Genomic DNA, 26,347 nt, shown 5'->3' with positions numbered 1-26,347 from the left:
AGGACGTGTGATGTCATTTCCGGCTTCCTTTTTCCTGCAGGCGTCCGGGCGTGAGGTGTGAGGGGATTAAGCTTGTGTGCCGAACTCCTCGGAACCATGGTGAGCCCGGTCCCCTGTCCCCTGCTCCTACCCCTGCCTCTGCCTCGCCGTGTCCCGCGGCGCCCTGCCGGCTCGCTGCTCCCTCTGCTTTCCTAGGGTCGCAGGCTCCATGTGTCTGTCTCCCGGGCCTGTTGGATTGCCCGGGCCTGCTGCCCATGGCATGGGCCGCGCGGCGTGTGGCCTGCCGCGGACCAGGCGGTAGAGCCCGCTGTGCGGGCCTGGGGAGGATTGGGCCGTAAGGGCGCCTTCCCTTTCTGACTCGGTCTCTCTAAGTGTCCGGACCCCAAGGCCTGGGCTTCACCCCAACCGAAGAAATTTCTAGTGGCAAGCCGGCTCCGCCTTCGGGGCGGAGCCTGACGCGCCTGGGAAGGAGTCACCCGAGGCCGGAAGATGGAGGCCGCGGCTTTCCCTCACCCCCGGCGGTCATTCCGCTGGTGGCCTTCAACCCTTGCCGGCCTCATCCTTAGTTTAAGGTCGTCTTTGGTCTCGCCATACTTAACTGTCAGTTTCTTAGGTGTTATGTTTCTGGCGCCCCTTGTGAATCCAAAAAGCCGTGTTGCTCTCCTATGTGTGTCTCCCAGTTACTTAAATGCCTGTCTCGATAACGGACGGAAGCTTCGTTAGTTTGAAAACACTGCGTTGTATGTGAATTTTCTCTTACGTATTTACTAGTAAGACTAGTGGAAGGCTGCTGAGTTTATGTGTTAAAGAGTGTTGATGGCCGGGCTCGGTGGCTCAGCCTGTAATGCCAGCACTTTGGGAGGCCGAGGTGAGTGGATTGCCTGAGCCCGCGGGGTTCGAGACCCACCCGGGCAACTTGGTGAGACCTCGTCTCTACCATAAATCAAAAAATAAGCTGGGCATGGTGGCGTATGCCTGTGATTCCAGCTACTTGGAAGGCTGAGGCAGAAGGATTGCCTGAGCCCAGCAGGTCGAGGCTGCGGTGGGCAGGAACTTGTCACTGCAGTCCAGCCTGGGCAACAGAGTGAGACTCCAACTCAAAAAAAAAAGTGTTGATGTTCAACGGAATGTTTCTGGATTTTCCTTTTTTAGGCGTCCCTTTCTTTGGCTCCGGTTAACATCTTCAAGGCTGGAGCTGATGAAGAGAGAGCAGAGACAGCTCGCCTGGTAAGCCTTGTTTTCTGCATTGTTTTAAAGATAAAGTTGTACTTTTCTCCAAGACTGTAAAGTTGACTTTGTCTTGATTTTTTTACTCCAGTCATCTTTTATTGGTGCCATTGCCATTGGAGACTTGGTAAAGAGCACATTGGGACCCAAGGGCATGGTAAGAAAAATAATTTTTATGGATTTTAATATTGTTTTACAGTCTTCAGTGGAAATATAGTTAATAACAAACATTCTAAATTCTGTTTAATCTTTGCAACTTTCGATTATAATTCTGCAATGAAAATATTTTCCTTATTAAAAATCAAATTTTCTTTATTAAAAATAACCCATGGATCACCATCCCCTGTCTCACATCCCTTCCCAGTGACAAGTACTGTTATCATTTGGATGTACATCTTCCTGATGTTTTTCGGTTCCTTTTGTATGAGGGGGGACCCCCAAAAAACTGTTTATAAAAAGTTGTGTATTCCTATGTTTAAGCTTCAGTCACCTTCAAAGTACTGTCCATTTGATGCAGTACACCTACTGAGATGCTTTTTTCAGGTGAATAAGGAGGGTTGGGCACGAGGGTTATGCTGTTTTTGGTCAAAAACTACTGAACACTCAGCATGTGGGCAGGTGTACTTTTAAATCATCTAACTTATTAAAGGAATCTCCAGCCGGGTTCGGTGGCTCAGCCTGTAATCCCAGCACTTTGGAAGGCCGAGGCGAGTGGATTGCCTGAGCCCATGGGTTCAAGACCAGCCCAGGCAACCTGGTGAGACCTCGTCTCTAGAATAAAATAAAGTAAAATAAAAAATAGCTGGGCGTGGTAGCGCACATCTGTTGTTCCAGCTACTCAGAAGACTGAGGCGGAAAGATCGCTGGAGCCCAGAAGGTTGACGCTGAGGTGGCAGTGAGCGTGTGTGCCACTGCACTCCAGTCTGGGCGAAAGATTAAAAAAAAAAAAATCTCAAAAAAAAAATCAATTGAAGCCAAACATAGTCTCTCACAACAGTACTAGCTGGTACACTGATGCTAGTGGGTTCCTAGAACACTTACAAGGGAAGCCTATACTACAAGGGACCTGCCCTCCAAAAGATAATTCTGGTTTTTTGAGGGTCCCCTTCAAATTATGTATTTTTTTCTTTTTACATATTTTCATGTAACTGATATGTTCCTTTATATTTTTGCAGTGTAAGTAGATACCTCATTAACTGTCATAGAAGTATTCTGTAGCTTGATTATTTTGCAGTTTAATTATTGATGGACACTAGTTTGTTTCCATTTTTTTTTGCTATTACAATGCAGAAACGAAACCTAGTTTGTCTCCTTATGCTTCTAGTGTTTAGAGGGGTCAATGCCAGGTTTGATTGTGGAGTGTAGGCAGTAGAAACATATGAATAGCTACCACACAATAGCCATCCAGAGCATTTGCACACTAGTAGTATATGAGAATACTGATTGACCCATTCTTCAAGATATGTCTTAACTTGAACCAAATATATTCCCTTTAGGACAAGATTCTTCTAAGCAGTGGACGAGATGCCTCTCTTATGGTAACCAATGATGGTGCCACTATTCTAAAAAACATTGGTGTTGACAATCCAGCAGCTAAAGTTTTAGTTGGTGAGTCTGAATATTTGTTAATATTTGAAATAATTTTTTAATAGACTGTGTTGACCACCTATACTGTCAGTTAATTGATTTTTAATTGATTATCGTTATTTTAAAATACAGGCTTCAGGTGTGACACATAATTATTAGTGGTAAAACTATTGCATTTCGGGGGGGGCACACCTCATCAACAAGGGTACCTGCACAATGCATATTTGTATACCTAACCCTTAACTGTACCCCACAGTTTTAAAATAAAAAATATGTTTAAAAAAAAAAACTGTTGCATTTCATACTTAAAAGTTCCAAAGTATTTGTCAGATGAGGAACCTAGATAAGTGAGGTTTAGATGGGTAATGGGTATTTTTGAAGAACTTAGTAAGATATGAGAAATAATTTTTAGTGAATAATTTCTTTTTCTAGATATGTCCAGGGTTCAAGATGATGAAGTTGGTGATGGCACTACCTCTGTTACTGTTTTGGCAGCAGAATTACTAAGGGTAAGAACAACTGAGTAAACGCAAACCTTGTTTTGTTTTTTTTTTTTTTGGCTGCTGTGGTTTTGATTATTAGAAGTAACCAAGCTCTTCCTACATGTTTTCTGTTGATGAGTACTTTTAATTTTGTTTTTATAACTGTTTATTGATAGGAAGCAGAATCTTTAATTGCGAAAAAGATTCATCCACAGACCATCATTGCGGGTTGGAGAGAAGCCACAAAGGCTGCAAGAGAGGCTCTTTTGAGTTCTGCAGTTGATCATGGGTTGGTATACCAAAGTACTACTGTTGTAGACATTTGACATTTTTTCATAATGTGCTTCATGCAAGACATCTAGGGAACATGGAAAAGCATGTACAAGCATGATCCTGCTGTCTCACCCCCTCCCCCGAACAAACCCACATCATCTTTCAGAGATAGCCATTTAATGGTTATCTGGAGACTTTGTGTTTTCAGTCTTTTTGCGTATATAATCAAAATAAACATGCAAACAAAACAAATGGTATCATTTGTGTAGAGAGTTTGTTAGCCTCTTTTGAATCAATTTAAATAAATACATTTCTGGATGTTGATTTTTTCTGCAGTTAGTTTTAATAGAGTTAGGCATTTGAGTATGATTAGAGTGACTTATTTAGCCTAGTTACTAAATAAATCTATTTAGTAACTTATTTACTAAATATTATTTAGTAAACTATTTACTATTTACTTATTTATTGTCACTGGGAAGGGGTGTTACTATTTACTATTAATAAGTGGAGATTTGTATATTTGAGAGGTTTTAGCTTTATAACAATGTTGTGATAAACTTAAAAAAATGTTTCTAGGAGTGTAATTGGGTCCACAAGTAAGTATGTGTCCAAGGTACTTTTTTGCACATTATCAAATAAGCATCTGAAAACATTTATTTATACCCCACTAGCAGTATAACAATGCTTATTTCCTTGACAACATACGATTTTGTGTGTGTGTGTTGTCCCCTGCCTTTTTTGGGGGGTGGGGCAGTTTGCCAGTTTGGTGGGGAAAGTAATATATTTTCATGTGACTTAGAGACGTGACTGATTAGGGTAAAAAGACCTAGTGACATGAATGTCTGGATAAATCTTGTAGAGTAAAAGTATGGTTAATATCTTTGGGTAAGCATATTAAGAACAGACACAAGTTTTTTTTGTGTGTTTGGTTGGTTTTATTTAGTTCTGATGAAGTTAAATTCCGTCAAGATTTAATGAATATTGCGGCAACAACATTATCATCAAAACTTCTTACTCATCACAAAGATCACTTTACTAAGTTAGCTGTAGAAGCTGTTCTCAGACTGAAAGGCTCTGGTAATCTCGAGGCAATTCATATTATCAAGAAGCTAGGAGGAAGTCTAGCAGATTCCTATTTGGATGAAGGTATGTATGACTGTTGAATATGAGAAGTTTTGATCAGATGCTGAGGGCTGAAATGTTTTGTTTATAAGTATAGTTTTTTTTTTTTTGAGTTGGAGTCTCACTCCGTTGCCCAGGCTGGAGTGCAGTGGCACACTCCCGGCCATCGCAGCCTTGACCTGCTGGGCTTCAGTGATCCTTCTGCCTCAGCCTTCCAAGTAGCCAGAACAGCAGGTGTGTGCTACCATGCCCGGCTAATTTTTTGGATTCATTGTAGAGATGAGGTCTTGCCAAGTTGCCCAGGTGGGTCTCGAACCCGCGGGCTCAGGCATTCCACTTGCCTTGTTCTTCAAAGTGGTGGGATTACAGGCTGAGCCACTGAGCCCGGCCTATAGATTTTCAAAGCATCTTCACGTTGTATTTGCTTCATAAAATGGACTATAGAAAGCATAGGCATTCTTTCAGAGGAAAAAAGGATTAGGTGGTGCTTTACAGCCCCTGCTTTTACCAGTGATTTGGAGTTCTGGTTTTGTTGTATGTTATGTCTTTATTTAAAGAGTATATCATAATTCTGAAAATACTCTTGGTTAAATTAACACGTAAGAGATTTTTATCATTTCTAGTAGGGACTGGCAGTAGAGAACGGTTATTCAAAGAAAGGATAGCCTGAACAGCACAAATCTCTTTTCTTTTCTTTTTTTTGAGTTGAGGTAGACTGAGCAGCACAAATCTCTACCTCACAGCTCACTGCACTCTTGACCTCCTGGGCTTAGGTGGTCTTCCCACCTCAGCCTCCTGAGTTGCTGGGACTACAGGCACATGTGACCACTCCAAACATTTAAAAAAAATTTTTTGTAGACACAAGGTGTATGTGGCCTAGGATGGTCTCAACTAGACTCAAGTGATTCTCTCACCTCAGCCTCCAAGAGTGCTGGGATTATAGGCATGGTCAGCCTATAGCATGATTCTTGAATGTCTGCTTTGTGCTAGGAATTTGTAATACAAATTTTAGTCATTTAGTCCTCATCATGGTGATCCAGTGAGTGAGGATTAGATTCAGCTGAATAAAACAGAAAATCCAAGATAATGGCTTCATATGATAAAAGTTTCTTGTGCAACCAGAGATGGCCTGGGAAAGAAGGGAGATTGGGTTCATATAATGGTTTTAAATCAGCAGGGCTAGACTGGTAACTAGCATTTCTGCCACTGGTTAGATTGCTGTTTTATAAATGAGTATCAGTGGTTGAATAACTTTTCCAAGGTTACATAACCAGTAAGCAGCAGGGGCGGGGTTTGAGTTTCTCTGATTCCACTGTTTGTGATTTTTCCATTTTCATCACCAGCTTCAATGCAATATTTTGTGGATCTGAATCTTCACAGCTTTTCTCTTGTGTTTGTTTTAAGCTAGTGAAGGTACTTAGCCCGATATCTTTACATTATAGTTCATAATACCTGTGTGTGTAGTATGTATCTGAAACACAAGTTTCAAAATACTGTTTACTTCTACTGTCTATATTGTACACTTATTATTTTTTGTTCCATCTATTGTTTTTTAAATAATTCACTACATTGATTCTCTGATCACTGTTCCAGTGGAATGCTTTTCTGATCACTGTTCCAGTGGAATGCTTTATAGGTTTTAGAAGTCTGGTAAATTGGGCTTAAATGTGTTCTTTGAAATACTAATTTGGTAAAACAGATAGCTTTGTAAGATTTACTAATGTAGCCTTGAAGTATTTAATTCAGTGTTATCCTTATATTTATTGTAGGCTTTCTGTTGGATAAAAAAATTGGGGTAAATCAACCAAAGCGAATTGAAAATGCTAAAATTCTTATTGCAAATACTGGAATGGATACAGACAAAATAAAGGTGAGTGTAACTACATTTCTTGAAATTTTAATTCTTGGTTTCTATAAACTCTGGTTAGGAATCAGTTATGCTAAAAAGCTTGAAATATATGAATGTAAATAACAAGTACATATATATGTATTCTTTTAGATATATATGTTGATAAAAATGTGGAAATATGCTGCAGGACTCTAAGAGTAATGAAACATGCTCTATGCTTTTCTCTGTCGTAGATATTTGGTTCTCGAGTAAGAGTTGATTCTACAGCAAAGGTTGCAGAAATAGAACACGCGGAAAAGGAAAAAATGAAGGAGAAAGTTGAACGTATTCTTAAGCATGGAATAAATTGCTTTATTAACAGGTCTGTCCTTGTGCTAACAATATTTGTAATCTAAGAAAAGATTTTTTTCTATGAAAGTTTGTGTAAGTACTTTATACTGAATTACTTATATTGGAATAGTGATTTGTTATTTAGGAACTGCAATACGTAATTTTACTTACATTACAGATTTTTATAACTTATTCAGGAATTTGTGATTTACACGCACTTCTAGTGGACATTTAAGACACTGGCAAGATTCACTGTTAAATATAAAAATTATTTAATTTTATTGCTGTAGATTCCCAGGAATTAAGGCACATAAATGTAGATAAGGTTTTTGATGCAGTACTGCTAAATTGCTTTCCAGAGTTATGAGACCAGTTTACACAGTCACTATAACAACACCTGTTTTCAGTGCTAACATGGATGCATTAATATTATAATTTGTAAATTATACAGATGAGAAATGCTGTTTTGTTCTAATTTGCAATTCTTTGATTATTGATGTGGTGAAAATGTCATTTTTTTTTAGTCTAATGTAGTTTATCTTGTGAATGACAGTTTTGGACATAATGTTTTTATGTATTTTATTTACAGGCAGTTAATTTATAATTATCCTGAACAGCTCTTTGGTGCTGCTGGTGTCATGGCTATTGAGCATGCAGATTTTGCAGGTGTGGAACGTCTAGCTCTTGTCACAGGTATGGAAACAAGGCATTTTTTTTTTTTAACAGACATAGCAGTCACACTTGGATTTTTTTTAATTTTTTTTTTTGAGTTGGAGTCTCACTCTGTCACCCAGACTAGAGTGCAGTGGCTGCTCCCGGCTACTGCAGCCTCGACCGGCTGGGCTCCAGCAATCCTTCTGCCTCAACCTTCCAAGTAGCTGGAACTATAGGTGCGCGCTACCATGCCTGGTTAGGTTTTTTTTTATTTAACTAGGTCTCACCAAGTTGCCCAGGCTGGTCTCAAACCCGCGGGCTCAGGCAATCCTTTCACCTCGGCTTCCCAAAGTGCTGAGATTATAGACTTAAGCCACTGCGCCCGGCCAAGAAGACTTTTTAAGGAGCTTAGAATCTAAAGTTGCTCTGAAATCTGATACGTACTTTTGGATACCTTTAATTTAGTTACATTATTTTTCATATATCAAATTATCTACCAGGTTTGCCATAGATACAGATTTTTGTTGTTTATTGTTTTAAAGATACTAGATTTTTTTTCCCTCACAAATCCCATAAGACCATTGATCTAAACGTAATCTGAATAATCACAAGCTTTAAAAAGGAGTTTTTAAGTCTTGTCTTTTTCTAGTTTACTTATTTCTGTTGCCGAGTGAGGGGTTGAATGCATTGTGTTCTGAGTAGTAGAACAGTAGTAATAGTAACCTTTTTTGAATGCTTACTTTATGCTGGAGAGTGGGTCAAGTACTTAACTTGTACTTTTAAACATTGCTTTGAGTTAATTTGTTTAAATTTCTGTAAGTAATGTTGGAATAAGTGATACAATTCAACAGTGTATGATGAAAGTTAGTATATTTGGACTTCTTTCCATGGAAGTATGAGTAATAAAATCTTATTTGTGTCAAATAGAAATTGTGTTTATAAATCAGGTATGGCCGGGCTCAGTGGCTCAGCCTGTAATCCCGTGCCTTTGGGAGGCTGAGGTGAGTGGATTGCCTAGCCCGCGGGTTCGAGACCCGCCTGGGCAGCGAGACCTTATCTCTACAATAAATCAAAAAATTAGCCAGGCGTGGTAGTGCATGCCTGTAATTCCGGTTACTCGGAAGGCTAAGGCGGAAGGATCGCCGGAGCTCAGTAGGTTGAGGCTGCGATGGCCGGAAGCGGCCACTGCACTCCAGGCTGGGCGACCGAGTGAGACTCCAACTCAAAAAATAAATAAATAAATAAATCAGGTATGTCTGTCTGCATCAAAATGGACACAGTGCAGGCTGGGTGCTGTGGCTCATGCCTGTAGTCCTAGTGACTTGAGCAGCGAAGATGAGAGGTTTGCTTGATTTCAGGAGTTCAAGACCAGTCTAGGCAACATAGCGAGACCCTATCTTCACGAAAAATAAAAATAAATTATCTGGACATGGTAGTGCACGTCTTTAGTCCTAGCTTCTTAGGAGGCTGAGGTAGAAGGATTGCCTAAGCCCAGGAGTTCAAGGCAGCAGTGAACTCTGAATACGCCACGCACTCCAGCCTGGGCTACAGAGTAAGACCCTGCTGTCTCTTATAATAAAAAAGCAACTTTTTGTTGTAATGGTTTTTTAAAAGTAATTATTTTTATAGATTTAGGGAGTACATGTACAGTTTTGTTAATAGTTTTTATACTAATTTCTAATTAGCCCTTGAAAAACTAAGTTGTTGTTTTTTTTTTTGAGTTGGAGTCTCACTGGGTCGCCCAGACTGGACTGCAGTGGCTGCTCCCGGCCACCGTAGCCTCGCCTGCTGGGCTCTGGCGATCCCTCCGCCTCAGCCTTCCAAGTAGCCGGAATTACAGGCATGCGCTACCACGCCCAGCTGATTTTTTGATTTATTGTAGAGATGAGGTCTTGCTGCCCAGGTGGGTCTCGAACCCGCGGGCTCAGGCAATCCACTCACCTCAGCCTCCCAAAGGCACGGGATTACAGGCTGAGCCACCGAGCCTGGCTGTTTTTTTGGGTCTCACTTGTCACCTAGGCTGGAGTGCCGTGGCATGTTTACAGTCATTGCAGCCTAGACCTGCTGGGCTCAGGTGATCCTTCTGCCTCAACCTTCTGAGTAGCTGGATCTATAGGTCTGTGCCATCATACAGCACACACAGTTTTTCTTGATTTATTGTAGAGATGAGGTCTCGCCATGTTGCCCAGGCTGGTTTTGAACCCCTGGGCTCAGGCACTCCTCTCACCTCTGCCTCCCAGATGCTGGGTTTACAGGCATGAGCTCCTGTGCCCAGCCGAAAAACTTAAGTTTAACAACCTTTATCTAAATTTTAGGCCCTTGAAAATATAGGTTGGAAAGTTGGTTTCAAATCTGGGAATAAGAAGGAAACCTGGGTTTTGAGCTATGATATCACTAGGGCTGTCAAATTCATTTGGTAACTGCCATGAGTATTAGAAGGAAAGTGTACTAACATTTGGAGAGTGGATTTCATCTCATCCTAGAATGGTTTCGTACAACATTTTTTTTTTTTATAATTTGAGGAACATACTCTTTTGACCTCTAAAGATAGATTTCTTTAATTACTTTGAATTAGGCTTACCTGCTTTAAAGTTGTTTAAAAGCTGTTGCTTACTTGATGCTTTAAGTGACACAAAAGTTTCTTGGTTTTGTTTTGTTTTTTGAGTTGGAGTCTCACCCTGTCACCCAGGCTGGAGTACAGTAGCACGCTTATGGGCCACCACAGCCTCTACCTGCTGGGCTTAGGTGATCCTTCTGCCTCAGTCTTCCATGTAGCTGGGAGTACAGGCACACGCCCAGCTAATTTTTTGATTTATTGTAGAGATGAGGTCTCGCCAAGCTGCCCAAGCTGGTCTCAAACCTGTGAGCTCAGGCAATCCTCTCACCTTGGCTTCCCAAATTTCTAGGATTATAGGCATTAGCCACCACGCCTAGCCCACAGTTTCTCATGCTCATGTTTATGTAATTCATCCTTTAGCGTTACAGAATACAAATCAATGTCAATGATAACACGTTCATGAGATAAACATAAGGACTTGGCACACGAAATTGCTACATATACCCAGAAGAATGTTTACTGCACTAAGTATACCATGGTATGGCTATGAAGTTAACTCCATGATGGCTCCCATCCTTAGCAGCTCAGTTGTCAAGGTGTATGACATTGGTTCTTGCAAGTGTCAGGAAGTGTCTTGTGCCAGGTGTGGTGGTGTATGCCTACAATAGTCCCAGGTTCCCAGCAGGCTGAGGCAGGAGAATTGCTTGGGCCTAGGAACCTGGGCTCGTAGTGAGCTGATTGCACCTGTGAATAGCCATTGTACTCCAGTCTGGACAACATAATGAGACTTTGCCTCTTTAAAAAAGAAAAGTAGCTTTTAAGCAGATATAGAAGGATGAAATAAACATTGTCATAAGCTAAGTTAAGCTCATTTTTAGTTATGACATCTCAATCTATTGTGTTTCATGTCTAGAACAAAAAACTGCCTTAGAATTTTCCCAATCAAAAGTAAAAAGAACTTTATAAAATTAGAATAAATTAGTAATTAGAAGACTTTTGAAAGATAATAGAGCATTGATTATTCAGCAGATTTATAGGTAAGAAACAGGAAAAGAGGGTTGACTAATGGAATCCATGTTATTGTTGTTATTATTTTTTTTTATTTTGAGGCAAAGTTTCATACTTGCCCAGGCTGGAGTGCAACAACACACTCACAGCTACCACAGGCTCTACCCGCTGGGCTTAGCTGATTCTTCTGCCTCAGCCTTCCAAGTAACTGGGATTATAGGCATGCACCACCACACCAGGCTAATTTTTTGATTTACTATAGAGCCAAGGTCTTGCGAAGTTGCCCAGACTGGTCTCAAACCAAACCCCTTGTCTCAGGCAGTCCTCTTGCCTCCGCCTTCCAAAGTGCTGGGATTACAGGTGTGAACCACTCCACTGGTTGAACTCCACATTATCAACAGAGTAGTCCAACTGGAGAAAAGGATTTTGAAATGGAAACCTAACTTTTGCTTAGATAGGAAATAAAGTGGCTATTCTCAGTTTACAGCATGAAAGATGGAGGTCAAATAGGAATAGAAAAAAGGCATAAGGATTAAAATGAATATACTGTTTTGATAACTCATTAAGTAACACTTAGTTCTCTTTTCTCCTTTTTCTTGACCTTATTGGGTCTCTGTGACCTTTCAGTTATTGTAGTAGAGATATCAGATTCTCATTTTAAGCAGTTCATAAAGTATACGGTTGTTTATATAGTATGACAGATATTTTCATGTCTTGTGCTAGGAATTGTATCATAGAGTTTAGTCTTCTAGACTGGACTCAAGAGAATCTGAATTAAAATTCAGACTTACAGGTAACTGTTTTTTGTTTTTTTTCAATTTGAGTTGGAGTCTCACCCTGTTGCTCAGGCCAGAGTGTAGTGGAACACTTGCAGCCACTGCAGCCTCGATCTGCTGGGCTCAGGTGACCCTTTGCCTCAGCCTTCCAAGTAGCTGGAACTACAGTCACGTGCCACCATGCCTGCTAATTTTTTTATTTATTGTAGAGATGAGGTCTCGCCAAGTTGCCCAGGCTGGTCTCAAACCTGAGAGCTCAGGCAATCCTCTCACCTTGACCTCCCAAAGTGCTGGGATTAAAGGTGTGAGCCGTTGTGCCCGGCTTAACATAACTGTTTTAAGTCTCAGTTTAACCTTTAGGAGGTAGCATTGCACAGTGTGTACATACAGGTCTGAAGATAGACTGTTTGAGTTTGAATTCTAACTTCAAATTTGTCCTTGTTATGTAACCTTGCCTCATTTTCATCATGTAAAAAATGGCATCATAATAAAACCTATCTTAGAAGTGTGTTGTGATTATACAATTAGCCAATTCTTATGAAGTGCTTAAAAAGAGTGCCTGGCATATTATAAGTAATTAGTGTTTAAAATGTTAGGTATCCATTACATGGTAACTGTTTGTTACTACTTATTAGAAAACAGAGATTTTAAACCTGTCATGTATTTAATATCAAGTTTATGTTTACAGGTGGTGAAATTGCCTCTACCTTTGATCACCCAGAACTGGTGAAGCTTGGAAGTTGCAAACTTATTGAGGAAGTTATGATTGGAGAAGATAAACTTATTCACTTTTCTGGGGTTGCTCTTGGTGAGAGATTATGTAGCTTCTGGATAAGGTGCCTAAATTCTTGCTAGGCTCTATTGAAGTTAAAGAAAATTATTGTTTTTACTAGAATATGTTATTTTATAAGTCTCAACTCTTGAAAAGCATGATATGTGTTTATTTTTCTGATTTTAGTTCTGCTTCATTTTTACTGTTCCTTTGTGAATAGTGCATGTTCAACATAGTTTTTTTCTTGATAACTTAGAATCATTAGGAAGGAGAATATACAACAGTGGAAGACATGTCAGCTTTCAAAACCCAATAATATAACCAACACTTACATAAAAAATAGATGACAGACTTTTATGTTTTACAACTAGGTGGTCACCTATGACATAACAGTATTGTGTTTTAACTTCAGGTGAGGCTTGTACTATTGTTTTGCGTGGTGCCACTCAACAAATTTTAGATGAAGCAGAAAGATCTTTGCATGATGCCCTTTGTGTTCTTGCCCAAACTGTGAAGGATTCTAGGACAGTTTATGGAGGAGGTAAGCATTTGGAAAATATTGAACGTTTTATTTCATCAAATAAAATATAAATCATACATGGTTTTAATGATTTCTTTTGTAGTCATTCTATATTGCGTTGGTACTTAATTTTTAAAATGTTTGACATATAGTAAGGGACGCCAGTGATCCAGTATGCTGGAGACAACTAAACATTATATATATACGTATTTTTTTTTTTCTGAGTTGGGGTCTCACTCTGTCTCCCAGACTGGAGTGCAGTGGCCGCTCCCAGCCACTGCAGCCTCGACCTACTGGGCTCCAGCAATCCTTCCGCCTCAGCCTTCCGAGTAGCCGGAGGTAGAGGCACGCGCTACCACGCCTGGCTGATTTTTGACTTATTGTAGAGATGAGGTCTCGCCAAGTTGCCCAGGCAGGTCTCGAACCCACGGGCTCAGGCAATCCACTCACCTCAGCCTCCCAAAGCGCGGGATTACAGGCTGAGCCACCGGGCCCAGTTTAAGCATTATATTTTATTGAAATTTTAACCTGTAGGCTGTTCTGAGATGTTGATGGCTCATGCTGTGACAAAGCTTGCCAATAGAACACCAGGCAAAGAAGCTGTTGCAATGGAGTCATATGCTAAAGCACTGAGAATGGTAAGTTAATAAAATTAAGAAATCTAAACTTAAACTTTGTGGGTATTGATAGTTTTTAAATGAATAAGAAAATGAACTTGTCAAATCCATTTTTAAATTTGATTCTGGAGTTTGTTCTTTTTATGAGCATTAGTTAAAAGGAAGCAGATTTTATATTGTTTCTAAATGTATAATTTTGAAAAGCTGTCCCTATAGTTAGGAGTAAATCAGTGGTCTTTATAGTAGGTAATTATCTGTTTTCTTCATTTAATAGTTGCCAACTATCATAGCTGACAACGCAGGCTATGACAGTGCAGATCTGGTGGCACAGCTCCGGGCTGCTCACAGCGAAGGCAGTACAACTGCTGGACTGGGTACGTGTCAGGGGAACGTTGTGATATTGTTAAAGTAATGCTCTTCACCACGTTTTTTCTTTTGTTTGGAAAACATTCTTGTGGCCCTTGTCTTTGTAACCATTATATATGATCGGAAAATGTGTCAAACTTCATAGTTTCAACACTTCCCAAACTTTGATATTCCAGAAGAGGTATAAAACTAGTTAGATTTTTATCACAATACTACAAGAGAGGGATCGGCAGTACTGGGACACTGCCACAGGGGAGTGGGGCAGGAGGTTGCTTGTAATATCACTAAAGATACCTGATCCTAAACCAGGGGAAGGAAGTTGGAGGCCCAAACTTCACCTGCATGTAGACTATGTACCTAATCCTGATTTGTATTTCACATCTTTAAAATGAAGGAAAAAAAGAAAGTAATATTTTATGGAAAGTCTCATGAGCAGGTAATTTAGCAGCATGTAATTTACTTGCCAACCTGTAAAAACAAACAAGATAAAGATTTATTTATTTATTTATTTTTGTTTTTTGAGTGGGAGTCTTATTCTGTCTCCCAGGCTGGAGTGCAGGGCATGCTCAGACTATCGCAGCGTCCACCTGTTGGGCTCAGGCAATCTTTCCTCTTCAGCCTTCCAAGTAGCTGGAACTACAGGCGCATGCTATCACCCCCGGCTAATTTTTTTTTTTAAAGATGGGTACAATTCAAGGTTAGGTATACAAATGTTCATTATGCAGGTACCCTTGTTGTCGAGGTATGCACATCCCTCCCCTGGCAGTTTTTTGACCTACTGTAGAGATGAGGTCTTGCCAAGTTGCCCAGGCTGGGTGACTCTGCTTCCCAAAGTGCTGGGATTATAGGCATGAGCCACCGCGCCTGGCCCAAGACAAAAAAAAAATCTAGTCAGAAGATTTTTCTTTTTTTTTGAGCTAGAGTCTCCCTCTTCACCCAGGCTAGAGTGCAGTGGCATGCTCACGGCCACTGCAGCCTTAACCTGCTGGGCTCAAGTGATCCTTTTACCTCTGCTTTCTAAGTAGCTGGAATTACAGGTGTGTGCCATCACATCTGGTTAATTTTTCTTGATTTATTGTAGAGATGAGGTCTCGCCAAGTTGCCTAGGGTGGTCTTGAACTCATGAACTCAGGCAGTCCTCTCACCTCATCCTCCCAAAGTGCTGGGATTATAGGCATGAGCCACCGCATCCTGCCTAGTCAGAAGGTTTTAACTAGTTGGGTACATAGTGACTAGGACTGAAATACATAAACAGTATATATATTCTGAAAAGAGTATAAACAACTATATGTTTCTTATACAATTAGTGTTTTTTTTTTAATTTCATAGCAAACTTTGCTATATTCTTGAGCACAGATCTTCAATTCATAGATATAAATGGCCAATGAGGCACATTTAGTTTGGATTGAAAAATCTGACAAGCTGTGCAGGACATTATAGTAATAGTCTTAAGGTAGATAATCCTGTCACTGAACAAGAAAGCCCATTAATGATTTGTTAGAAAATGAAGTAGGATTATCACAAGAAAAGTTGGATAGATGACTTCCAAATATTCTTCGAGTCCCTTTTTTTGTTTCTTATTTTATTTTATTTAAAATTTTTGAGTCAGAGCCTCATTCTGTTGTTCAGGAGAGCAGTGGGACAAACGTGGCTCATCACAGCCTTGATCTCCTGGGCTCAGGTGATCTTTCCACCTCAGCCTCCTGAGTAGCAGGGGCTACCGGTGCATACCACCATACCTGGCTAATTTTTTGTAGAGACAAGGTCACTGTGTTGCCCAGGCTGGTCTCAAAGTGCTGGGATTACAGATGTGAACCACTCCACCCAACATCTTCAAGTTCTTAAGATTCTATAGTTATAGTTGGTGGTGAGCAAATTTTTTGCAATAATTTTACATAGGTAGGTACAAATAAAGATAGATAGGAGATTATTATCCTAACATCTGGTGTAATTTTTTGTTACTTGACATTGTTGCCCTTTATTAATATGGGTGATCAATAGTTGATTTTTTACATTTTTTATAAGACTTTCCTTGAGTGCATTAATAGACTGATCAGCTTACTAAAATAGTCGGGTGTTGCAATTTTATTAATAACAATCAGGATTTTAATTTTTTTAATTTTTTAATTTTTTTGTTTTTTGTTTTTTTGTTTTTTTTTTGAGTTGGCGTCTCACTCTGTCGCCCAGACTGGAGTGCAGTGGCCGCTTCTGGCCACCGCAGCCTTTCCTGCTGGGCTCCAGCGATCCTTCCGCTTCCGCCTTCCGAGTAGCCGGAATTACAGGCATGCACTACCACGCCCGGCCAAGTTTTTGATTTATTGTAGAGATGAGGTCTCGCTGCCCAGGCAGGTCTCGAACCCGCAGGCTCAGGCAATCCACTCATCTCAGCCTCCCAAAGGCGCGGGATTACAGGCTGAGCCACCGAGCCCGGCTAGGATTTTTATTTTTAACAAATTATAGAGATGTTCTGATACTTCAGTTATTACAACTACTTTTTGTGAACACTTTCTTTTCAGATATGAGGGATGGTACCATTGGAGATATGGCTACATTGGGTATAACAGAAAGTTTTCAAGTGAAACGACAAGTTCTTTTGAGTGCAGCTGAAGCAGCAGAGGTGATTCTACGTGTAGACAACATCATCAAAGCAGCACCAAGGTATTGCAACACTTCTAAAAATTAAGAACACTGAAACAATATTAGGGACTGTACTTATTTGATAATTATAGTTAAGGGAAAGTGGAGACATTTTTGCCTAGATAAAAGTCTTATGTAAGTCATTTAAAATATGTAATCAACTGTTACATTTAAACCAGAAGAACTTAGGGGAAAAAAATGATGGGCAGCCAGGATAGCTTTCAGGATTGAAAGGGCACAAAAAAGAACCCTGGAAAGGTCAAGTACCAGGGAGCTTGGGGGCTAAGCACGTGATGTGAACGGTTTCTTACATCTTTCTATTTCAGTAGCTTTTCTTAGAAAACATGCCAGTCGCAGTGGCTCACGCCTATAATCCCAGCACTTTGGCAGGCCGAAGTGAGAGAATTGCCTGAACCCAGAGATTCTAGACCTGCCTGGGCAACTTGGCGAGACCTCATCTTTACAGTAAATCAAAAAATTAGCTGGGCATGGTGGTGTGGCCTGTAGTTCCAGCTACTTGGAAGGCTGAGGTGGAAGGATCATGTGAGCGCAGCAGGTCCATGCTGCAGTGGCCGTGAGCATGCCACTGCACTCCAACCTGGGCAACAGAATGAGACTCTAAACCAAAGGAAACAAAAGCAAAAAAACATGCATACAAAAATGGTTAAGTGACCAGAAATCTTAACTTTTGAAGATTCAATTAAAAATATTTGTTTTTATGAGTAGTTACCAAAACCATTCATTTGAACTCTTAGTGGTACTTCAGGGAGACGGGAGAGTATGATGGCCTGGACTAGGAAATAATGGAGAAGGTGGTGAGAAGGAATTGATGATGGATTTAGTTTAAGGGTAGAACCAGCAGTGTTTGTTTATGGGTTGGAAGTAGGGTGTAAGAGGAAAGAATTTGGAATAATTCAGAGTGTTTGGAGAAAAAAGAATTTCTCTTATCTGAGATGGGGAAGGCTAAGTAGAGAAGAGGAGGAGAGGAAGACAGGATTTCCCTTTTGGACATGCAGGTGTCTGCTGATAAGGCAGTTGGAGAGTTGGGTAGTTGAGGGCAGAAATTCAAGCCCCAGTTAGAGATGTAGTTGTTGTCAGTCTGTATGTGGTATTTTAAAACAAGGAGACTAGCTGGGCGTGGTGGCTCATGCCTATAATCCCAGCACTTTGGGAGACAGGTGAGAGGATTACCCAAGCTCATGGGTTCGAGACCAGCCTGGGCAACTTGGCGAGACTTCACCACTACAATAAATCAAAAAATTAGTTGGGCATGGTGGCTCATGTCTGTAGTTCCAGCGATTTGGAAGGCTGAGGTGGAAGGATCACCAGAGCCCAGAGGTTGAGGCTGCAGTGGCCATGAGCATGCCACTGACCTCCAGCCTAAGCAATAGAGTGAGCTACAACTCTAAATAAATAAATAAATAAAACTAGGAGACTATTTGGGTCTCCAAAAGTAAATGTCATAGCTAAAGAAGAGAGGAGGCTTTAAGGATTGAGTGCTAGAGAATTCCTGTGTCCATTTGGAAAGATTCAGAGCAACCAGCAGAGGACATTAAGAAATGTACATGTATGGAAGATTGTTAAAACTGGGTGACAGGTATATGAGGATTCATTACACAGTTAATTGCTCTGCTTTTACATGCATTGGAAAATTTTTTGTAATATAAAGTTCTAAGATGGGGAAGGGATGCCAGTGAGGTGGGAAAACCAAGAAATTAAATGAAGAAGATGTTTAGAGAGGAGTGATCAACTGCCAAAATGACGAGAATAGGCCAAGAAAGATAAGAGCTAAACATTTACCTTGAAGATTGGATTCAGCAACATAGAGAAGCCATCGGTAGTTTTGACAAGTGGTGTTCGTGGAGTGAAGGGGGCAGAAGGTTGAAGTATGTTTAGTAGATATCAGGGAAAGGAAAATGAGACTGAGTGTTTGTAGACCACTTTTTCAGGAGTTTGTTGTGAGTGGGAGCAGAGAAATGGAGTAGTAGTTAGAGGGAGGTATGAGGCTACTGTGAAGACTCGGCATATAAGTGGGAGAGACTTAGTTGAGAAAAGGAATAACATGCAGAAGAGAGCAGTCCACTCCACACCTGAAAGAATGTAAATGGAGTCCAGAGGACCGGAGGAGGAGTTGGTTTAGATGAGAGCACAGGGGAGTCATCTGAGTAGGAAGTCGAGATTTGGGTATGGAGAGGAAAGAACTCTGGTAGTCAAATCTACTGTGGTGTAATGAAGGAGAATGGGGCTGAAAATATATGTATTCTCTGCTGATGATATTGGGAGGGTGGCATAATGGGGAGCATTCTGTATTTTGAATATTGTTAAGGGGAAAAGTTGACAGAAAGTTTTCTCAGAATGATAGAATGCTGTGATGCTTTCTGTTATCTTTAGCTAATGATAGCAAAAGGAAACAGTTCTCTCAAGTCTTCTGACTTGGGGGCAAGGTCATAACCACACCTCCTCCCAGAAATCCTGACACTAACTCAGGGCCCTCAAACACATTTGAAATAACACTTATAAAATTATATAATAATATCAGACCTTATTTAATTTAATACTGTTTTACAGGCTTAGGTGTCTTAAGTATATTAGAAATTCTGAGTAATTTGCAGTAAAGAAACATGAATAATTTTGTTAAACTCAGCCTTCCCAAACTTACTGGACTGTGGCCTTTTTTTTCCCATACTCCTTGTTAACCTTCAGAGTATTCATTTTTCAGGTCAGTGTCCTTTGACAGCTGCTTGAAACTTTTGACAATGGGGTTAGCATTGTAGTTTCCCATAATACTGAGGGTGGAAGTTTGTCTCTTTATATGATCCTAGTATCATACTGGAATCCTTGAGTCTGTTCTTAGTCCTTTTCGACTTCCCCTAACTGTTGTGATTGCCTCCAGAAGCAGTTTCTCAAGTTTTAGCTTTTGAACAAGCATTAAGTAAAAGTAAAAAATAAAAAAAAGTACTAGTATCTTATCATCCACCTCTTCTTCCCAAAAGATTGTTCTGTGCCCCTTTACTATATGGTCACTGAAGAATAAAAGATATGAGAGAGAATATTGGTGGTTATTAGTGTATTACCCTGCCCAGTCACCAGCTTACTTTTTGACAGTTGGTTTTATTCATTTGGAATAGCAATCCAGAGATTTTCATCTAGAAGTCCCAGGGTCTTGGCACTTTGCAACCTCTCGTTAAAAGTAATTGTCTTTGATTAATTTCGTAAATTTCCCTAACACACACATAAGTCAGAAACACATCAATTAACCTTTTTCTGGAGAATTCATCTTTGTGAAGTAGGATGAGAACTTGAGAACTGTGAAATACCTGCAGGCTTCACGTTTCACGTATTTGCTCATGTTCTCTTGCAAATAACATAGTAATTGAAGAAAGTTAGTCATGAGGTAGAAATATCCTTCTCACGGAAAATTGGGTTGTCTTAGTCCATTTTCTGTTGCTTGTAACAATACCTGAAGCTGGGTAGTTTATGAGAAACTAAAGTTATTTCTTACAGTCGTGGAGGCTAAGTTCAAGGTTGAGAAGGCTGCATCTGGTGAGGTCCTTGTTGGTGGGGCTGTCTGCAGAGTCCTGAGGTGGGACAGAGTCCTGAGGTGGAGCAGGGCATCACGTGGTGGGGACTGAGTGCTAGCTAAGGTCTCTCCTTATAAAAGCCACAAGTTCCATTCCCATTTGAACCATTAATCCATGGCGTGACTCAACCACCCTTTAAAGGCTCCACCTCCAATATTGCCATGTTGGAGATTGCGTCTGCTTGAATTTTAGAGGGTACATTCAAACCATAATTGAGTTGTAATGGTTCTAATAAAAGTAGGATTCTAGTTGTGTTGTAGTTACTATAAAACTTTTGTTAAAATCCTTCTTTTCATTTTTCACTATTGATTTTTTTTCTTAAATGCATGTTTTTCTTCATAGGAAACGTGTCCCTGATCACCACCCCTGTTAAACATTCCCGTATGCTGTTGATCTCTGGACCAGTTCATAGCAAAGTTACATTTGAAAGATGTCAAACTCTTAAAGAAGACTGTGGAATCTGTGTTTATCTGTGCCCATTATATCCTAAGTTTGACTTTTAAGTGACCTCTTATTTTAACATGGGTCTAATTTATTTGCCGTGTCATTTTTCCATAAAATTCAGTTGACTTAAAAGTTCATTAAAATAAAAATTTGAATAGTTATTTCGTTTTTATGTCTTATTGATTTGTGTGTACTCTGTTTGAACTCTTAATGGAAACTAATGATTATATTTTCGGTATAGAGTTGTTCTAGCCTAATTAATGATTGCCCTTCATTTTAAAAATAATTCTCTTGATTAATATAAGCCCAAGTCAAATGTGATAAACACACCATACTTGAAGTTTTTGGTTTTGTTGCTGGGTCATAAATATACTTAATTATGTATAAGTTTTACTATTCATTAATTTTGTGTAGTGAAAGTGCTGTAAACTGTAGTGCTTATTAATTTGGTATAGTCCAAGTGCTGTTTCTTATGTTGGAAAAAATATGATGGTTTCTGTTACTTTAAGTTTGAAAATCCTTTTTAAAATGTTGGTTAGGATAAGGTGCTGTAAGTACCAGTGCCTTGTAAGGTGATATTCTCTTAAGAGTACAGTTAGACTCACGCATTGTTACCTGATTTTGTTTTAGGGCTTTTTTTTTGTTTTTGGTAAATGGATGAGAATGAGGAAGGGCATAAGTATGTACTGAGTTTGATGGCTTAAAGGTGACTTTAGATTTGGAGGTTATTGATACATTAGTGTATAGCAAAATGCACAAGAAATAGGAGAAAGTCCAACAGTAGGTTTTGAGTTTTTCCTGAAAATCTCTGTGCTGACATCAGAGGGACGTTCCCGTAGTATTTATTTATTTATTTATTTATTTTGAGTTGGAGTCTCACTCTGTCACCCAGACTGGAGTGTAGTGGCTGCTCCCAGCCACTGCAGCCTATCAACTTGCTTGGCTCCGGTGATCCTTCCGCCTCAGCCTTCCAAGTAGCTGGAACTACAGGTGCGCGCTACCACGCCCGGCTAATTTTTTGATTTATTGTGGAAGTGAGGTCTCACCAAGTTGTCCAGGCAAGTCTCGAACCCGCGGGCTCAGGCAATCCTCTCACCTTAGCTTCCCAAAGCACGGGATTACAGGCTGAGCCACCGAGCCCAGCTAGTATTTTATTTTTATTTTGTTTTTTTAATTGGAGTCTCACTCTGTTGCTCAGGCTAGAGTACAGTGGCATGTTTACAGCCACCACAGCCTTGACCTGCTGGATTCAGGTGATCCTTCTGCCTCAGCCTTCCAAGTAGCTGGAACTACAGGCGTTTGCCACCACATCTGGCTAGGAGCAAAGTATTTTAAAATACTGAAGCACCAATCCTGTTTCTTTGCTGGGGGTGGCTGGGAGGGAGTTGGGCATCTAAAAGTTTGTCTTAATATTTGAATATTTGTAGAAGCTTTTAAACTGGAAAAAGTGGATATTATCAAAGAGAACTACACTTTTGAAAAATTTTAATCTTATGTTTGTATGTATTTAGAAATTTCACTCTGTCACCCAGACTGGAGTACAGTGGCACAGTCACGGCTCACTGCAGCCTCAAATTCCTGGGTTCAGACAATCCTTCCTCAGCTTCCTGAGTAGCTAGGACTACAGGCATGTACCACCATGCCCAACTCATTTTAAAATTTTTTTTGTAGATAAGAGGTTGAAACCAATCTGTTTCCCAGGCTGGTCTTGAACTACTGGGCTCAAACAATTATCTTGGCTTGGTCTCCCAAAGTGCTGGGATTATAGGCATGAGCTGGCCAAAGTTTTTGTTTTTAGGGGCTTTTTTGAGTCAGAGTCTCACTCTGTCACCCATGCTGGAGTGTGGTGGCATGGTCATGGCTCACTGCAGCCTTGACATCCTGGGCTCAGGCAGTTCACCTTAGCCTCCCAAGTAGCTGGGACTAGAGGTGTGTGCCACCACACCTGGCGGATTTTTGGATTTTTCTTTTGTAGAGACACGGTCTCGCCATGTTGCCCAGGATGGTTTCCAACTCCTAGGCTCAAGCTATCCTCCCACCTCGATCTCCCAACATGCTGGAATTACAGATGTGAGCCACTGCACCTGGCCTGTTTTTTTTTGAGTTGGAGTTTCACTCTGTCACCCAGACTGGAGTGCAGTGGCCACTCCTGGCCACCACAGCCTCGACCTGCTGGGCTCCGGCGATCCTTCCGCCTCAGCCTTCTGAGTATCCGGAATTACAGGCATGCACTACCATGCCCGGCTGATTTTTTGATTTGTTGTAGAGATGAGGTCTCGCTGCCCAGGTGGGTCTCAAACCCGCGGGCTCAGGCAATCCACTCACCTCAGCCTCCCAAAGGTGTGGGATTACAGGCTGAGCCACCGACCCTGGCTTGTTGTTTTTTTAATGATATTAGTGTCCTATCTAAGGGAGATTATGAGGAGTATGTTTTTGTTTTTTTAAACAATGGCAAAAAGCGTAAAATACCTAGCAAAACCCATGTCTTCAGTCACATGCCTCCTGTTCCTCATGCAATGAGTTTAGTGCCAAGGAATAGACTCATGTTTTCAAGGACTTTGGTGCTTTTGTGAAATCTAGAATAACAGAAGAGACTATCCTCACCTAAAAATTTAAAAATGAGTCTTTGGCAATCATGTCGGATTATATTCAGAAGTACAGATGCTGTGGTTGAAAAATATACTGGGGGGGAATGTTTCTGCTTTATTGCCATTTTTTTTCTTAAGGAATCATACTGATTGTAGGGTAAATACAGATGTTGTGCTGCTTAGTGTAACACTTAGTAAAATAACTTCTAATGTAAAATTCTTGCATGCCAGGCACTGTTCTAAGCATTTTATACACAGTAAATGGTTTAATCCTTTTGGTGTTCCTTATTGGTAGAAATTTACCATTTTACTGATGAAGACAACAGGTGTACAGATGGTAAATGCAAAGCTGGGATTTGAACCCAGGGATTCATGCTTCTAGCTACTATGCTACACTACCTTTGGGTCACTGTGTGATACGTGCTTTCAGTTAAGGTTGTTTGAGTTTAGGTGATGTTTAGGGCACAAGCCCACTTTTTAAATATAAAATTACAAATTGTAGTGATGTTGCATTTTAGAACAAAATGAAGCAAACTTGGTTGCTCATTCATTTTTCATTAATTCCATGTTAAAGATTTTAGTTAGTATCACTTTATTTATGGAAGCTAAAATCCTATATACATTTCTGGGAGAAATTTTCCCTTTGCGTAAACACTTTGGATTTCAAAACAATCAGGAGCAAAAAGGTTGTATTTGGTGTGTCAACATTTTGCTCGTTTTACTTTCTAATTAAGTCACCATTCCCAGAAAACATTAGAAGGGTTATAGAAATGTAAATGTGCATTTATATACTTTATAAAATTGAAAACCTATAGTGAAAACATTTTTGGTAAGCAAGTTCAGCAGTGAACACTTGACCATATTTGAGAAATGTTTGTGTATTGATTGTTTTAGAAGAAAACAGCTTGACCGTGGTCCAAAATGTTTATAATTTGACAATCGATTCAGACTAGTTAGCTCATGGGATGAGAACTCTATGGATCAATGGGCTTCACTCTGTTTTATGGCTGTAGGCTGCAGCTACCTTGGAAAAGGTGGCCTATTGATCTTGGGAGGGGGAGACAGGATCAGAAGAAAGCCAGCAACCATAAAGCTTGCTGCAAATGAAGCTGAGAATGCAAGCTCTGTCGACAAAACTTCACATCAGCTGAGTATAATTTGGTTTCAGTTATTAAGACTGAGAAAATACACTATTAATCTTAGCTGTCTAATAGAAATCTGAACCTCTTTCTAAAAGAGCTAAATATGTTTGACCTATACTTTAAACCTATTACATTAAATGATTAAAGGGGCCTCTTGGCAGGCTGGTCAGTGGATTGCAAGTACTCCACAAATGAGCAGTGGTGATAGGAAGGAATTATGCAGTATCATGGAACTTTCTCTTCCTCTGGTTTAGCAAGAAATATTTCAGGTAGGAAGACATACACATGAAAACTGTTGTGTAATGTCACTATTTATTTTTGAGTTGGGATCTCACTCTTGCCTAGGCTGGAGTGCAGTGGCACCATCAAGCTTCCCTGCAGCCTCGACCTGGGCTCAGGCGATCCTTCCACCTCAGCCTCCTGAGTAGCTGGGACTAAAAGCACATGCCCCATGTCTGGTTAATTTATTTTTTATACAGGTGAGGTCTTGCTGTGTTGCCTAAACTGGTCTTGAACTCCTAGGCTCAAGTGAGTCTCAGGCCTCTGCCTCCCAACGTGCTGAGGTAATAGGCATGAGCCACCGTGCTCGGCCTAATGTCATTTTAGAACCAAACTTTGCCGAGTTAAGCTTTTTATGGGAAAAGCACTTAAGCACAGTACACATGTTTTTGTTGAAATGGCACTTTCTGTGTCCTTGTTTGCTGACAAGGGTCAAGCACATAAAAAATTGTATTATTAAATCATCCATTGAGCAATTTCTTTAAGGTTTATGTATTCATGAGACAGTCAGAGTTTTCATACTTCCAAAAAAAATAATGGCTGAAATACCTAGGTTTATACACTTCATTTGAACAAAGTCAGAACAAAGGCAGATGCTGAGGCTAAAGAGGCAGAGACTTCCTGTCTCCACTTCAGCCTGCAATTCAGACTCCAAAGCTCTTATTTCAAGTGAACAAATTTCTCACCTAGTACCTCTAATTTCATGGTTCAGGAAATGTGCTTCTCTGGTGACGGGGCTTCTGAGCCGCTCAGCCCTGGTTCGTTAGTGTGAATCAACAGAAAGGTTCTGCTCCAGGGGGGCAGCTGGGATCACAAGGCTTGACTGTCATGAGACCGCACTGTTCTGCTTTCCCGGTGATTTCCAACGTTGTCAGTGACAGGAAACCGTGAGGAGCAGACCTCGGGTCAAACCTTTTAGGGAAGATGAACTAAATCAGCAAGAACCCCTGTCAAGTTGAAAGTGGCAGCTGGACTTCGTCACGAGGCCTTCTCCACCAGGATCTTTTCTGCAGGCGCTGAGCTGCTGGGAAACGTTTCATCTGGAGCCTCCGCAACCGCCAGAAGCTCTTTTCAGTGAATCTGGCTGACTGACTAGGTAGAAATGTCCTTTTCAGTGGCCTGCATCAGTGATATATTTATGTGATACATTTATGGTCATCCACAGTGAAGGAAATACATCCTGCAAAGGGACGGGTCACCTGAATATCCAGTGAGTTCTGTAACAGATGCCTTATCTGAGGAGCTCACGGGCTTTATGGCCGGCCACTGCTGGGCGGTGCAGAGGTCCAAGCGTCCCTACCTTCTTCCTCTTCCGTGTTTCAAAATATCTGCATTTTTTCTTGCAAGGAAGTTATGGTCACCCTGGGTTGTCATGCCACCAACTTCCCTCTGGGAGGGATGCCTTCTTCACAGTGCGATGGGTGGCTCTCCATCAGCCCCTTGCAGCAGAGCCAGACCAAATGACGCCGAGAAGTCCTTCTCCTCTCTGAATGCGCTGGAGTTGGGTCCTGGGCCCTGGCCTGCGACTGAAGCCCT

General features: G+C 40.7%; 1 protein-coding gene across 1 annotated transcript; it reads left to right on the top strand.

The window, feature by feature from the left end:
• Positions 1–20,963, top strand: CCT2 (chaperonin containing TCP1 subunit 2). Its single transcript, XM_008066622.2, has 16 exons — positions 1–99; positions 1,153–1,227; positions 1,319–1,384; positions 2,724–2,835; positions 3,247–3,323; positions 3,473–3,585; positions 4,513–4,715; positions 6,461–6,561; positions 6,774–6,901; positions 7,460–7,563; positions 12,554–12,673; positions 13,050–13,178; positions 13,692–13,795; positions 14,049–14,148; positions 16,657–16,798; positions 20,701–20,963. The coding sequence occupies exons 1-16, from the start codon at positions 97–99 to the stop codon at positions 20,729–20,731; spliced, it is 1,608 nt and encodes a 535-aa protein (XP_008064813.1). The 5' UTR covers positions 1–96; the 3' UTR covers positions 20,732–20,963.
• Positions 20,964–26,347: the final 5,384 nt, after the last annotated feature.

This window comes from Carlito syrichta, unplaced genomic scaffold (genome assembly GCF_000164805.1).
Source record: "Carlito syrichta isolate Samal-C Ts95f unplaced genomic scaffold, Tarsius_syrichta-2.0.1 Scaffold309041, whole genome shotgun sequence".
Taxonomy (NCBI): Eukaryota; Metazoa; Chordata; class Mammalia; order Primates; family Tarsiidae; genus Carlito; species Carlito syrichta.
The sequence above is the reverse complement of the archived record's forward strand: the minus strand, read 5'-3'. Positions and strand labels throughout refer to the sequence as shown.

What these genes read in the sequence shown, in the direction of transcription:
- CCT2 (XM_008066622.2), top strand. An exon ending in AGATTCCTATTTGGATGAAG is followed by an intron (nt 4,716 to 6,460) that starts GTATGTATGACT and finishes TATTTATTGTAG; the next exon opens with GCTTTCTGTTGGATAAAAAA. An exon ending in ACGTCTAGCTCTTGTCACAG is followed by an intron (nt 7,564 to 12,553) that starts GTATGGAAACAA and finishes TTATGTTTACAG; the next exon opens with GTGGTGAAATTGCCTCTACC.